This window comes from Epinephelus moara, chromosome 8 (assembly GCF_006386435.1).
Source record: "Epinephelus moara isolate mb chromosome 8, YSFRI_EMoa_1.0, whole genome shotgun sequence".
In the NCBI taxonomy this organism is placed as follows: domain Eukaryota; kingdom Metazoa; phylum Chordata; class Actinopteri; order Perciformes; family Serranidae; genus Epinephelus; species Epinephelus moara.
In genome coordinates, this window is record NC_065513.1 from 29,587,407 (window position 1) to 29,603,576 (window position 16,170).

Below are 16,170 nucleotides of genomic sequence, written 5' to 3' on the forward strand. Positions count from 1 at the left end.
ATGATGGCCTTTTAAGGCATATATAGGATGACTTAGGGGCAGTTTGACAGCCTGCTTTCTATTGTTGGGCCCAGGTGAACAACAATGAGTACATTGGTCCTGTGAACGAATGAGCACCACCAGTTTCTCCTCCATTGTTTACCTGCTGTAAACTTGTTGTCTTGACCACCACAGAAAGCCTGCCTCTCAAATCATCTGATTGGACATTGGTAAAAAAGTGGAGAAGATGTGCAGGGCTTTTCCACTCTGAGTTTTCAACTGGAGGAGTTCAGAGTGCTCTGGCAAAAACGCCAGGCACTGAGAGTGCAGAAACACAAGGTGCATCGTAACGCAAAAAGGCTTTCTGTGTGATCGGGGCCTTAAATCTGTCCACTTGTGATCTGATCACCCAAAATACATGTTAATACCTGATGTAAAAAGGCTCTCAGATTTGGCTATGCAGACAGTACTTGTCAGTTACTTGTTAGTAGGATCAGTTGTTGTCATAAATGTAGAATATCAGCAGACGTACTCTTTGATATGCTGCACTGTGCTAACTGTTCCCTCCTCTCCTGGACTCCCCAGATCTGGAGCCTGGCCACACAGTGTCCGCTCTACACCTTCCCAAACGAACATGCTCGCCAGTCGCTGTTCAGGAACCTCGGGACGGGTGTCATGCAGATCGAGGTGGGACCGGCCAATCACATCTTCTCCTGTGGCGCCGACGGAACCATGAAGATGAGGATCCTCCCCAACCGCTTCAGTGTGGTCAACAACAACAACAACCACGGCAACCTCAAGAACGATGTCAAGTTCATCATATAGACAAATACGGAAAATAAAAATAAGGTGTTGAAGCAGTTTAACTGAAAAATGTGAAGTTGCCAGCACTACTGCTGTGGGAACACATGACAGGAACAGTGACCGTCGTGGGTTCACTTCGGAGGAACGATGCCGTGATAGAACAATGACGCCAAGTGTTATCAACCAGTGTAAATGAAGAATGACTTTCACGACAAAAGGTTGAATAATCATAGGATTTACAGACTTTCACAGAGTGAGATCCAGCGAGTCGTCTGATCCAGTGGCCCAAGAGTGAAAGGATCACATCTGCTGCTTTTTGCGCGGGACATGAACCCGAGCTGACCAACCACAGAAGCCTCTACCAGTGTTATGACCTGTAGAGGAAGTGGGCACAGGGTAACAACCGAGGTCACGGAGTGAGAGACAGAAACCCAGCTTCATATTCTCTTAAACAAACTGCCATCTCAGCGAGGACTGACGTGAAGAGCCTTTTTTTGCACAGAAAGTGAAGCTGTAGAAGGAGCTGTGAAGAGTCTAGAGCTGCAGCGTTGTTCTTCGTATACAGTATCACCATATCTATTAGTTTATATTAGTGAAGCAGTCATGATAGTGGAAGCTGGAATCACTGCTCGAGTGTTCAGGTGTTAAAGTACAGTAGACTGTGTCTGCGATATATCATAGAGGGACAGTAAGCGATCCCTTTAGGGGTTCGAACGTCAACACAAGACTGCACGGCACGTTGAACCCGCTCAGCACAATGCAGTAAGGCCAGTGGACATCGTACAAAGCACATTATATCCAGTCTCAAGGATTCACGGCGCATTCTGGTGCTCCATGTATATTTTTAGCTGCGGCCAGAAGCTCTGTAGACTGAATCACAGTGTTTGTTTACAGTAACTTCTGGGTGGAAAACCCCCACATCATGTACATAAAATCAAACGGCGCTGAGCAAACGCTGCCTCAGTTGGTTCCTTTTTAGCCACCTAAAAAAAAATCAGTATCAGTATGAGTGGACATTATATTTAAAATATTTTCCTGGCTTTACCTTGTTGTCAGACGGCTCTTTAAGACGAGGAACTGAGGCCGTTATCTCAGAGCCACCAGGCTCCTTTGACCAAAATGGTGATTTAAATTCAGCGAACATAGGAGTTGCTGGTCTGCTGCCTTGATAGGTTCATGGTGTGAGGTAAAGCAAAGAAAATATTCCAAATACAGCAGTACACAGATATTTATTTTTTAAGGTGGGATTTTTTTTTTTTTTTTTGTTTAGGTTTGTTTGGTTTATCAGAGACACTACTAAAGCTACAAAGTGCATAAAATAAGCACAGAAAAACATAAGAGAGGTCGAACCACAGTGTTAAAAGATATATCTTGATACAATATCTCTGAAATTGACGACAGAAATGAACACGTTTGCCGATTTCACATAGCTCCGCAATAGAAATCAATTGTCAGCTGTTTTGTTTTAGCATGACATCATGGTGATTCAGTCTACAGCTCGCTCTCCACAACAGTGTCTCCACCCTTTGGCGGCCACAGTTTTTCCCCTAGGACATTGAAATTTGGCGTGAAACCAGCCAAGGTGTTAGGAAAATCAGTCGATCAGGTGTTTGTCACGAATGAACCACACTTTAGGAATTACAGGATGTCAATTTTCTGTCGCTATTATCATTTCACATTTTGATTTTTGCTAGTTGACTGACGCCTCTTTTTCCCACCTGACTTGAAATGAACACAGTAAACAGATTTTTTAAAGGTGGAGATAATCAATGTGTCATATTTCTTAAATTTGAAACAATAGTTTGACATTTTGGGAAACAGTAGATGAGACGATTGACAGCATTCTCATGTCTCTCCCCTAAATGTAAGGCTACAGCCAGCAGGTGGTTAGCACGCAGACTGGGGGCGGTCTTTAAGCTAAGATAGCCATTTTAGCTCAGAGACTGAGTCATATTTGTGTGGATTAAACAGATTTACTAAGTTTTAGAGGTGCTGGGTCTAGAGGAAAATTTTAGTACCATTGCTCTCATGTTTCCAATCTAAGCTAAGCTAAGCTAACCAGCTGCTTGCTTCATATTTACTGGGCACACACGAGAATGGTGTGAACTTCTCATCTAGCATCAACTCCCTCCCAAAATGCAGACATATTCCTTCAATGAAAACTTTTGACTTGAGTTTACGTGTGTGCCACTACCCAGTGTTTTCTTGTTTTCCATGGACTACCTGAATGCACCACTTGTCTCACTCTATTTGCACATAAACATGAAGCTAAATTATATGTAGTGTGATGCATATAACTATAGGAGGCTAAAGCAGCCCGAGCCTTTGGTAATAAGGTAATACGATGTTGTTAATCCCGGCCTAGATTAAACCAGTGGTATTATTATTACTATAATTATTATTATTAAGTGTCCTTAATCTCTGAAAACTACTCGTACCATGCTGGCACAGTACTGCGGTACTGGATATTGATTACTATTGATACTGAGTTGCACAAAGTAGCTTTAATTTAACAAGGCCCTCATTGATATGGGACACCGTGATTAATACCTTTTCTGGTTTAGTTTCTCTTGAAATATTAAGCTTAAGAAGATGTAGCAGGAAACTTTGCTGTTGACAATGGAAAGGGGGCGGGGCAGTGAAACAAGTTTTAATTGATTTTGTTGTGGAAATGTTTTATTCCAGTAACAATGCACTTCCCTTTCATCGACTCCAAACTTCCATACGGACCATGATTGAGAACTGCCTTGGACAGAATATTGTTTGCCTTGTGGTAATCTTCTTTTTATTAGCAGTCTTGCTTTTTCTTGCTGATGTTTTTTTTTTTTACTGGAATTAATTTTATTTTTAATCATTTACTTGCTTTATATCTCATCCAAATGCAGCACATTGCCTTCAGTTGATGCTTGGAAAATGTAGTCTAGGTTGGAGTGTAATATCATCTTCCACATAATTAAGGAAGAGGTTGATGCAAACTGTCCTGCAGCTGTTTAGTCTGAAGGAATATAACCCATGAAGCTATCTACCCACAGAACCTTGTTGTGCTGCTGTAGGGAAACAAAATGTACATGAGCTTTGATTTCAGGGAGGACAAACTGAGGAAAAAACCTTTTAGATGAAGCAGATTTATTGCAGTTCTGTATATACATAGATCCATACACTAGGCTTCTCATGATGACTGCGTAATCATAGTCTTAGATATGACAAAGGCCACTTTATGAAGAATATCATTCTGTACAAATACAAGTATATTTATGAAACATGTTCATATTTAGGATTATAGACAGTGATCAAAAGGTAGATGTATTGTTGTTTCCTGCTTTGTTTGCCTCTTACTGTGGGCTCACCGTTTTCTTTCTTTTCTTCTCATTATTTCCTGACGTGGGCTCCAACAACCACATTGCTATTTTTTTTTTTCCCCACAAATCAAAGTGGTTGGAAAATCATGTGTATTTCTGCAGCAACTGGAGAATAAAATACTTTTTATCAAAGCCAAACTATATGTACTCCTACAGAAACTGGAGAATAAAATATATTTTATTCAAAGCAAGTGCTTTCTCCCCCCCCCCCCTCAAATACTCGCAACATGAAGAGATCAGTTTGTGTCAGGGTGCACGAGCACATGAAACAAACTCGCTCAGCTAAATCAAATATCACATTCAGCTCTGACTCATTTCTTTTTTTTTCCTCCCTCCTCAATCTTGCAAATGTGAATTTAATCAGATAATTCTAATTTTATAATAAAGATGTCGTGTAAATCAATGTAAAATATACAGAAAATGTATCAATGTAATAAAAAAAAATATGTAACAAGAGAAGATGGTTTGCTGTAATTTTGAAAATGGAGGTGTCCATCGAGCCACTTGTTTAATAGATACAGGTCAACTCTAACTTTGACTGCAACAAATATTGTCCACAGTGGCAAGTACTGAAGCAGCATATTTAATTTGTTTCTAGTCTCAACTTTCCATTAACTAAAGAGCAAAAAAACCCATTAAAGTTCCTTATAATTGCACTGATATTATTGCACTTCCAACCACTCAAAGCACTCTTTACACTTCGAGTCACATTCACACGAGTGTAAGAGGCTACCATACCCGGTTTCACCTACTACTCAATTTTTTTAACACACTCACACACCAATGGAACAGCCACTGGGAGCAAACTGGGTTTTTAAATCCTGTGTCATCTACAGCTACTTGCTAACTGACTTCTTCACTGCCTTTATTGGCACATTTCTTTGCACATTAACTGTCAATCAGCGGGACAAACGGGAACACACAGCATTGTCTGCAGCTAGTAAGCACAAAAACAAACCAAACAGGAAGCTATTCATAAAACTATTGCTCCATAGTCAGGTGTGCAAACAACTCCTTTTCTGGAAAATTTATGTTAATTTAATGACTTGTGTAGATTAAAATTTTCAGCCACTTGAGGCAGCAAAAACAAGCTGTGATTCTCTAAATTCATCAGTCGATCAAGCTTTTAGTCTGAATTACTTTATTTTCATAGAAGAGCAAACACTGAATTTCTTTACAGTCACACAATTAGCATTACAAATTAAGTGTAAATCATTATTTTTCATAGCTAGCAAACTCTACATTATTATAACATTATTATACATTTCATAACAGTATTTTGAGATTTCAGTATCAGGTACAAAAAACTGCTTCTGATTTAACAGACTGGAGTATGACTTTGAATTGTAATTGTTCTCATGCCATCCAGTACATTCACCCAGTACTAGGATGACATGTGGCTCACTGTAGTAGATACTTGTTTCTTGAATCTGAAAACTGTTAATTATTTCCTGTTTTTTAAAGGCAGGTGGGTTAAGTGCACATTTAGCAGGGACGGACCAGGCAGAACCAACCAAGTAAGCTCTAACCGGCTGAAAAGACAATGAATTATTATTAAAACATTTTTTAAATCCTGTTTCCTCCTCCGTGTTGTCAAAGGCTACGTTCACATTACAAGATAATGTGGCTCAAATCTGATTTTTTTTTCTCTCATGACAGATTAGTGTAGACACACAGATTTGATTTTTTTCCAGTAAGATGTCAGCCACTTGTATACCTGTTCCTAACTGGGATACATATCTGATCAGTGGTCATGCGACCGCTGTGTGAGTGTTTTACCCATACATCCATGGATTTTCCACGTCATATTTAACTGCAGGCGCAGATCACTCACCATATAGTGTCAGAGTGTCAAAACTACAGAAGAATATTGATGATCCTAAAGTTTTGGAGGAACTGCTCCTCTGTGAAACCCTCCACACTGCAGCCCCACCACCCTGATTCCTCTGTCCTCCTCTTGACTCCTTCCTCTCACCCGCATCCTCAACATATGATGAATTATCATCCGATGACGGCAGCAAATCATTTGGGAGGTGAAGCTTTAACCATTTATTTTATTTCCTAAATGCCTGGGTCACAAGTGTGATGTTTTTTGTTGTTGTTGTTTCAGTGTTTCCCAATGAAGATGCTTTAATAAAGATGCTCTGTGTGTCAGTCAACAGGCTAGTTACATGATGCCTGTTTGAGAAAACACTCGTCCTAGCTCTATTTTGGCAAAGCTTTGCACACCTCCGTCGTTGCTTTGGCTCGCTCAGAACTCCATCGGCTCCCTGAACTTGTTTGTCGCTCGTTGTGAATCTGAACATTTTTTCACGCTCCATCCGCCAGAGTTCACTCGCTCGCTCGGTGTACGTTAGTAAGAGGTGTGTGATGTTATTGACTGCATGTGAGGCGTTTCAGGGCAGCGTCCGTTCACACTGATGTCAGATACGGGTCACCTCAAACATGAATGTAAGCAGTCTAGGCAGAAAGATCGATCTTGGGAAAAATCAGAATTGAGCCCTGTGATGTCAACGTAGCCAAAGTGATAAAATAAAGATGACCTCATGTTTGATCAGGTAGTCTTTGTACATTTTAATACTTCAGTTAGAGGTCATTTATATGAGAGAATTCACTCTGAAGTAGTCCTAATCTTACTGGCTGATTTGTTTAGGCGTTTGTACACACTCATGAATCAGGAGAAGTAAAGTAGACAGACGGAGAGAGCTGGTCGGCTGGTCAATTGGTGAAAGAGTCGTCTGAGTGGTTGGCTGAGGAGCTCACAGCTTGGCGTAGTCCTTCAGGATGACCTCCAGCTTCTGACTCAGCAGGATGTTCCCTTTAACCTTCAGCTTGCCAGAGAAAAACGCCTAAAAAAAGAAAAAGAAAAATACATCTTTGAGAAAACCACAAAGTCTACTGATTTCTGGCTGTTAGTTGTTCTTCGAGTACACAGGGAGTAAAATGGGGCCAAGGCGCCTGCAGGGAACGCAACAACCTCAAATGCAAAAGCAGCAACCAGGGACAAAAGGGAACGTGCGACCGTTGATGCTATGGCAGCAGAACAATAACATAATATTCATATTCATTAGGTTCAGAGATGAGAGGTGCAGCACAAAAGTCTCTTTATCGGGTGAGCTCAACCGCTGATGACGTGCGGCGCTTTCCTCGGCTAAAATCAATCAGGGGACGGCGGTTATGATGACCCTGGGTGACAGTGAGCAGCATCCTTTTTAACTGCAACTTATCTTTCTCCAGCTGCTCCTTTCATCGTCAGAGAGGATGGAGAAAGACCGAGCCTGAGGGACCTTCAGCACAGCAGCCTGTTGACGCTCTTTGTACAGAGCGCGCACACACTCACACACACACTGGCCTCAGATCAATATCAAGCGCTCTGGGAAGAACATAAATTCTGTGCAGTGATGGCCACTCCCTCTGACAGATGAGATGCTACAGACATAACAAGTAGTGTCGATTGATTACCCGCGCTGAGTGCTCTCTCAACCCGGCTTGATAGATCATTTTATTTCGCTCTTTTCTGACGTGATGAGATCAAGAGAGAAGTCATTACAGACTGAAGGGCTCTTCAAAGGCACTTTGCCTTTAATTAAAATGTACAAGATGAGATTTTAACGTCGGAAACAAGATGTTAAATATGAGGCTACTAAAAAAGAAAAATGAAAGCATCTGTTTTAAACTTTATCTAAAATGCTTCCTGTGTGAGCTCACTGTTACTCTATAAATCTGGGTTTTACACACAAGGCCACTCAGAGGAGCGCAGCATGTAAATAACCCCTTTGATAAATAGATTTGACTACTTGTTTGTTACCTTCTGAGGGTTCAGTTTCCCCTGCACCACCTCCATGAAGTCTTCATCCGACACGGTGAAGGTCACATCCGCCTTCCCGCTGTAAGGGCCTTTGTGCAAGGAGCCGCTGCCATTCTTCAGATCAATGGCTGGGGGGAAAAAAAGAAGCAGAGGTAGAAGATTGAATAAATCATAGACGTTTGACAAGTGTTTGACTCGGTCGCTTGGCTTTGTTTTTACAACTCACTCGTCCATGGCGTTATTTTGTCTTTAACACAGATGTTGTCCTACTTTTAAGGGCTGTAACAAACAGTTCAAAGGCTGCACAACTTTTTTTGTTGACTGTCTGTTCATTCAGTTTAAACGTGGTGTTCCTGCACAGCTGCAGACAAAGATTACACAACACTGATATTAATATTTGTAGAATTTGATCCAATGGTGGCTGCTTAGGATTGTAGGATTGTTTGTATGCATTTTTATGGATAACATTGATGCTGAACTGATGAGAATACTGTTGAGATATGACACCTTTTATCTTTGTGTCTAGAGCTGTGTGTTTTTGGGGACAATATAATATAAGTCATATTTTTTAAAGGTAGTTTGGTAGATAGATGAATAGATCCCTTAATGTCATTGTATGTTATACAATGAAATTTTGTTGGAGCAATCCACTCAGCAGCCTATAAGTGTTACACATGCACCAACACACACTCGCTCATCATTCTCACGGTCACCTACACACACAGATTCATATCTACATTTTTAAAACAGTTATTGCACAGAGTCCATTATGGCACCGCCACCTTGGGTGTGTGAGGCAGGGGGTGGGGGGGTGGCAATTCTGTGTGTGGGGGTGGGGGTCTATAGTCGCTGCAGTCTGTCCACAGCTCTGGGGGAAAAGCTGTTCTGTAGTCTGTTTGTGCGTGTGATGGGGGTTTCTCAGTCTGCCCGAGGGATGGGTGGTGAAGAGGGGGTGTCCGGGGTGTGAGTTTGTGGCCCATGTGAGACGACGGCCCGAGTGGATGTCACAAAGGTTTGGTCGGGGAAAGCTGTCTTGACAACCCGCTCCAGGCCAGCTGTGGTGCAGCCGGACTACCACACTGTACATTCATTCATTCATTTTCTGTAACCGCTTATCCTGTTAGGAGCCGCTGGGAGGCTGGAGCCTATCCCAGCTGACACTGGGCAAGAGGCGGGGTACACCCTGGACTATAGCAGAGCTGACACATAGACACAGACAACCATTCACTCTCACATTCACACCTACGGGCAATTTAGAGTCACCAATTAACTTGCATGTCTTTGGACTGTGGGAGGAAGCTGGAGTACTTGGAGAAACACAGCACAGGGAGAACATGCAAGCTCCGCACATAGGGGCTCTCCCACCCTGGGTTCAAACCTGGAACCACTTCACCACCGTGCCACCACCACACAGTACAGCAGTTTGTTATTATGCTCTTGATTGTGCAGTAATAAAAGCGGAGCAGAAGCTCCTGAGGACGCCTATTAGGTTTCAGGGTCCTCGGTTAAAACATCTTTTGCTGGGCTCTTTTGATGATGTGGGAGGTGTTCAGACTCCAGGTCAGGTCCTCGGCTATGTGCACCCCGAATATTTGGGTGTATTATTTGTGTAATATTTATCAGCAGGAGCAGGATCAGAAATAATCTCAAAAGAAATCTGGCTGTAGTCTTGCTAAATGGTGACCCTGAGAGATCCCCAGTTGTTGCAAAGCTTTTAGTTCTTAAATAAAAACCCACATTTTGTGTTTAGATGTGAAATGGTTTCAGATGTGTATGGCAGGCTTTAGCAAATTTGAGCCATCGTCTTTAAACTTCCTCTTTCCGTTTTTACATTTTTTAATCAAGATATAGTATCATAACATATGATAATAAATCCTCTTAAATCTGACAGACCATAAACTGCCTCACTTTACCTTGTATCTAGACGACAAAGACCTGAGCTAAACTGATATTTTCCCCACAATGAAGTGTATCTGTATAACTTTTGTTGTACTTACTCCACTGTGCAGCAGTCTTGCCGTCATTGGTGATCTCCCAGCCGAACACAGCATTCACCTTCTTGACCAACTCTGAGCCCATGTCTTTGATACGACGGCCGATCTCTGCAAACACAAGCTCACTCTGAAGGCCCCCCGCCTGCACACAAGTAGGGAGAACAGAAACACTATTCATGCCTGTTTTCACAAAACAGATTTGTCAATATACACATATATAAAAAGAACGATTAAAAAATATATTAAAAATAAATGAATACAATTTCAAAAAGAAGGAAAGAAAGGAACAGTAACATCTGAAAAGTACAAATTAATTTTGTATGAATTATCTACAGAACTACAGGGAAATGAGCTCCAGGTCTCTCTGAGGGAATTTTTAAAGAGAAAAGAAAGACTGTTGTTTGAATAAGGCATTTACAGAATGACATACTTGGGTGACAGTTTCTGGAGAAGCCTCTGATGTGCCGTGTAAATCAACGTAGGCCCCAGCTAGCACCACGGCTTCGGTCTCCTTCACCTGGACGAAAGAGAAGAGCGCTGATCAGACACATCATAAAAGACCAGAGAAGTCTGACTCATTTATCCACAGATCTGCGATGATGATTGTGATCCACACTGACTTTGCACTGGATGTGAATTCTGTTGCCTTCCTTCCACATCTCAGTCTGTAGTGACTGACCTGGCATCACTGGCTTTGCAAAGCGAACCTGAGAAAAGGACATTTTTATAACATGTAACCAGACTTCATATAAACCACATTCATCAAGCATTTAAGCCTCATGGTTTCAGTTTTACAAGTCCCCAAATTAATGCAGCCACTTCTCTTGAATTACTCCTAAGTGCCCCTGAAAAATAAACCCATTCACACAAGTGGTTCTTGCATGAGGCCCAGTGACTCATAAAGTCAATGACAGGGTTTAAATCACAGGTAATGCTTACCTTGATGGTCTTGAATCTGGAGGGGTCGTTGTCGGCAAACTGCTTGAGGACGTGTCTCGCAGCAAAGCCGAACGAGCACAAGCCATGAAGTATGGGAGCCTTGAAGCCTGAAGCCAAAGAGCAGTTTTGAGTATGGTGTGTTGAAAGCAGCTACAGGAAGTTTTTAACTGGTTATGAAAGAGTCTCAGTTTAATGCTGATGCCTTTATATGACATCAACCAACAAGACCATCTGTGTGAACACTGGCTATTTCTGTGTCATTAATCTTAATGCCTGTCCTTAAGTCTGACTTCCCTTTCTCAGCTAAACTTTTGCAGTGAGTTGTGTATTGGCCGTTTAAAAGGAAGAAGGAGAATTTAGTGGTTATGGCTGATACTACAACTACAACTAAAAATAAGATAAGAAAAGCTAAGGGACACTGATAGCCAAGAGCACGGTCAACCTTATTCGGACATTCAACAGATGGAGAGAATTGAAGGATTTGGAGGGATTCAAAAGTGAACTGGCTCACTTCCTCTAAAACAGGTATGTAGTATGAAAAATTGTAAAACTAAGTTGCATCTTTCACTGCTAATACAAATGAATGCGTTAGCCAGATCATGGTCTTAACGACACTAGGCACTGGTACTCGTGGGAAATGCAGCCTTCATTCCAGGAGACAGTACTGCTTTTGTCCACCGCATATGTGGACTCTTTGTTGTGGTGGATGCTGGAGCTGAAGAAAGGTGAGGTACACAGTGACGCCACATCCTTTGCACCCTCCCAGAAAAGCTGTCCTGAGTGTTTTACGTGGAAGTCAATCAACAGGCAGTTATAGAGTGCTGCAGGGATGATGGTTTTTTTGTGGGCCAACATGGAAGTTAGCTTCGCCCTGGTTCCCTCATCAAAAAGCCTGTGGGATTTTTCATTTGGATTGTTAATTAATAAACAAATAAATAAGCTCTGTGGCAAACCAATGTTTATGATTCTTACAAGTTTTGTTCAGCAAACAAACATTATAGCAACATTAGGCTATAAACAAACACACCACTGTTGCATGACTTAACGTTACCACCACAACGAGGCTTTAGCCATGTTTGGTGTGATGACATTTCATAGTCTTATTTAACCACTGTCTTTTTAAATGGTAAATGGACCTGCACTTGTATAGCACCTTTCTAGTCTTCCAACCACTCTCTACAAGTCACATTCACCCATTCACACACTGGAGGCCGAGGCTACCATACAAGGTGCCACCTGCAACTCCGTTTTTAAAACATTCACACACCGATGGAACAGCCATCAAGGTTCAGTATCTTGCTCAAGGATACCTAAAAGCTTTAATTCATAGGTGGCTTATTAACTGACATATTTTATGCCACATCACAGGGTGTGAAAGTCTAAGCTTGTTTTAACCACAGACCTTATTTCAGGCATTTAACCAAAATCCCATTCAAAAAATCTGATGACTTCAAGATGAGGGAACCAGGAGTGCAAAAATGCTAACTCATTTCCAGGTTTAGGACTCATCCCTGTGCCGCTCTATAAGCAAAACAGGAAGCTGTTTATAAGTTACGTCACAACCTGTTCACCCACTGGCAGTAAAAACTACTGTTTTGTATTTTAAAACCTAAATGCAGAACCTTTAAAGTATTAATGGGATCAAAACACATCACTTGACTTAAGTTGACCAAAATAAATTCAGACACTTGTGATGGAAAACCCATCAGGACACAACACACACAGACTCTCACCTCCCATGGCGGCAAAGCTGGGGTCTATATGAAGAGGGTTCCAGTCTCCGCTCAAACGGTACAGGGCGGCCTGTAACCGCAGGGGAAACACATATTGTTTAGATCTATATCTAATTCATAAACCCCTGAACTTTTCATACACAAATGTGGGATGAAATTAAATTATCATGAAGGCAATAGAAGAGATACCTAAAATAAGAATGTCTTTGAAGTGATACAGTTGCAGTCATTTAAATTGCTCAAGGGACTTCGTTTTTTTTTTTTAATCCTCCCTTTCTTTTTTTAATTTTCTGCTGCATCATACACTCGGTGTTTGAAAACCTTGTTCAACACTTCTTCACATTTTGTCTAAAGCGTTAAGGTTATTTCACAGGCACAAAACAATATGTCCTATTTTCACCCACACATCATCGATGCAGCTGATTTATTCCGCAGCTGAACCCACACAGACACACTCACTTGGTCTCTCGTGGTCGAATCAATCACCACAGCATCTGGTGCCCGTTTAGGTGGGGGCACGGCAGCCTGGAGGAAATAAAACAAATCAAATATGAGGCAGCAATAACTCCCAATGTCTTATTTTCTGACTCAAACACCAAATACGTACTTTGGCTTTTTCAGAGGTTCTCTTCCCTCCAAACCCTCCAGCTCCGACCGTAAACACTGAAAACTGGTTGTAGCAAATCAGCTCGTTGCCGTTGAAGGTGTTCACTGTAATGTATATATATGAAACTATGTTTAATTTGATTATAACATTACTGAGTAAGGAACATTACTGTTGGACCCTGACAGCTAAATTTAGAGCAGATCACTATGAAGCTCAGATGTGACAAAGACATTTCTTCGATTTAATAAAAATCAAATCAAAATATCTTAGATATTTATCACAATTTGAAAATTCTCTCATTGAATTGTTGAAATGTTATTCATCCACCGCATAATAAAACCCTTCAACGATGACGAAATTTGCTTGAATCGTTAAAACACATAACTAAGAAAAATTAAAATGGAATTTAAAAAAATGAATGAAACAGAATCTGGAAAAAAAAATTAAAACAGATTTTACAGGGCTCTATTTGAGAGACGATGAGAAATTAGGAAGTAAGAGATGCAACAAAGGTCCCATGTGTTTAGGGTTGCAGCAATATACGGGTTTCAAGGTCTACCATGATAAAAATTTGACAGTTATCTTACCGTGTACATTTGCTGATCTAAGATATTGAAAACAAAAATGCACCTTCCTTTATTTTGGTTATTTTCTAAGAGGAGACTTTGTTCACATACTTCCATCAACAAAATGCTTTCAAGTTTCAATTACAACAACAAAATGTTTGTTTAACCAACAATAACCATTCTTTTTTTATTTCTTTAAGGCTCATTTTGACTGATAATAATATAAATTCTGTGATATCGTGATCCTGTGAAACTTTCTTAGACGGTTATCGTACCGTGAAAATCACATACTGTTGCAGCCCTACTCTTGTTGCACCTCATGGTCTCAACGCCTACAGGGGATGTCCCATGTTTTTGTGAGCAGGTCCCTGATTTGTTTATATGTTGTGCACTTTTATGATGACACACATGGATGTGAACAAGTGTGTGACAACACGATAATTGTCTCTGAAATGTAGTTGAGTGGAAATGTTGAGGAGTACAAAAGGAAACACTCAAAATGATATGGTACTTCATGTATTTAGAGTAGGTAAGTTCCACCACTGACTCTTCTATATTTTTAGTGAAGTTAATTATAACTGAACTCAAACTACAGGTTAATCCAGTACGAGCTGATGCATTAACTACATTACTCCAAAACAAAACTGACTTGCATCTTCCCATCAGTGTCTCCCAAATGCATAAGTGCTGTTCCGCTGAAGGATCACAAGCACATCTCTTCTGGTTTTGCTCAACATTACATAACTTTTTGACAGCAATTTCTGAGTGGCTCTCAAAAGCCTGTTCCAGAGACATTCAGCCCAACCATGACCTGTCGTCTTTGGTCGCTCTGCACAGACCTCTGAGCTGCTGTATGACATGCAGATTGCTCTGCATTTAGGAACGATGGTTGCTAAGAAACTTATTCTCCTCACCTGGAAGTCTACCACTTCACCCTGCTTTGGCTCAAGGATATGTTGTGTATTATACATGCATAAAGACTGTATCCAAACAAACCAGACAGAACAGACTGGAGAGAATTTGAGGACATTTCTTGACATAGTGTCATTACTCCACTTCCACAGGGACTCTGACCTGCCTGGCTGCATGAAGGGTTCTGGTGTTTAACTCAATTAGTGTTATGTTACCTTGGTCTTGAGATGGTGACTGTTTATGTAATCTTGTAAACTGGCTGGCAGCCTTTTTATTTTGTTGTGAAACTAAAGTACATTTCTGCAGCATGCTAAACCCAACAATGTGCAGTGGATGTTGACTAAGACGGGGCAAAAGTGATGACATCATTATGTTAGTATCGCTTGTGTGAAACAATACACACAGCGAAGAGCCACATTTCTTCATTACAGCACATCTACAGTAAAATTAGAGCAGCAGGAAACAGCCACATGGAGGCCGACTGCAAAGAGACAATTAGCAGCTGTCACAAAGAATCAAACCCAGTCTGCTGTCGACACACTGGCCGCTTAATTTCATTAGGTCACTTCAAAATATAACCAGGTATAAATACAAATAAAGCTGCATCTGCAGGACGTTGCTGTGACGTGTTGTCTCACCCAGAAATAACTTTCACTCGAGAAGGATAACGGAGGCTGACTGGTTTAGTGTGTATAAAGAAATTACATCCCTGTGTGAATCCTCAGGGAACCGCAGGTCCCATGTTATTTGTTTTAAGTCGGATTAATTATAGATCAGAGCGGTTCTAATATCATCTGTCTCTATGGAATTGTCAAACAAAAATATGAGCCGTTCTCGGTCCATTATTTCAATCCCTGCAGACACAGACTGAAAATTAACTTTCATTAATTCAGCCTGAGAGGCAACTTTCAGGAAAAGACACATTAAAGTAGTGAAAACAAATGAATGTGGAATAAATACACTATATGATAAAAGTTATTCACCCTGGAGGGGGAGGAAACTCACCATCCAAGAGGATGAGGGCTCCGGATCCTTTGTCCAAAATGTCTGCTATGGTGGTCTCAGAGGTGAGAGTGCCTGAAAAGGTATTTTATCCAATTAAATTCTCCTTTAATAAAGTACCATACTTAAGTCCTGTAAGTACTTAATATTACCAAACCAGCTCTGTATTTCATGACACGACTGCGCATATGTATCATTATGTTCAAGTCACAGAGCTATTTGAAAAATCTCCTCAAGGTTAACAACACTTGGTGCTTTATCGGTATTTTCACAAAACTCACAGGCTCTTGACACTTGATTTTTCTGCTCTACAGCTGAAACAGTTAGTCCGTTTACTATATCAACTATTTTGATAATCACTGAGGTCACATTTTAAGCAAAATGCCAAACATTTCATGCTTCAGCTTCTCCAATATGAGGATATTTCCTCATCTTACATTACAGATAACTGGACATTTTTGGGGGTT

General features: G+C 40.9%; 2 protein-coding genes across 9 annotated transcripts in view; one reads left to right on the forward strand and one right to left on the reverse strand.

Moving 5' to 3' along the window:
- LOC126394719 (dmX-like protein 1) overlaps positions 1-4,354 on the forward strand; it is an 80,316-nt gene extending 75,962 nt beyond the window's left edge. For all 8 annotated transcript variants that reach the window (XM_050051723.1, XM_050051726.1, XM_050051728.1 and 5 more), the window contains one exon: positions 565-4,354. In XM_050051723.1, the coding sequence (XP_049907680.1) occupies positions 565-804 (240 nt within the window). In that variant the 3' untranslated portion in view covers positions 805-4,354. The remainder of the gene's footprint in view (positions 1-564) is intronic.
- Positions 4,343-16,170, reverse strand: part of hsd17b4 (hydroxysteroid (17-beta) dehydrogenase 4) — a 47,202-nt gene continuing 35,374 nt past the window's right edge. The window contains exons 16-25 of the mRNA XM_050051732.1: positions 15,707-15,778; positions 13,224-13,327; positions 13,076-13,141; positions 12,617-12,686; positions 10,884-10,990; positions 10,565-10,651; positions 10,375-10,461; positions 9,948-10,086; positions 7,951-8,078; positions 4,343-6,991 (exon numbers count right to left, since the gene is read on the reverse strand). Of these exons, the coding sequence (XP_049907689.1) occupies positions 6,902-6,991; positions 7,951-8,078; positions 9,948-10,086; positions 10,375-10,461; positions 10,565-10,651; positions 10,884-10,990; positions 12,617-12,686; positions 13,076-13,141; positions 13,224-13,327; positions 15,707-15,778 (950 nt within the window). The 3' untranslated portion in view covers positions 4,343-6,901. The remainder of the gene's footprint in view (positions 6,992-7,950; positions 8,079-9,947; positions 10,087-10,374; positions 10,462-10,564; positions 10,652-10,883; positions 10,991-12,616; positions 12,687-13,075; positions 13,142-13,223; positions 13,328-15,706; positions 15,779-16,170) is intronic.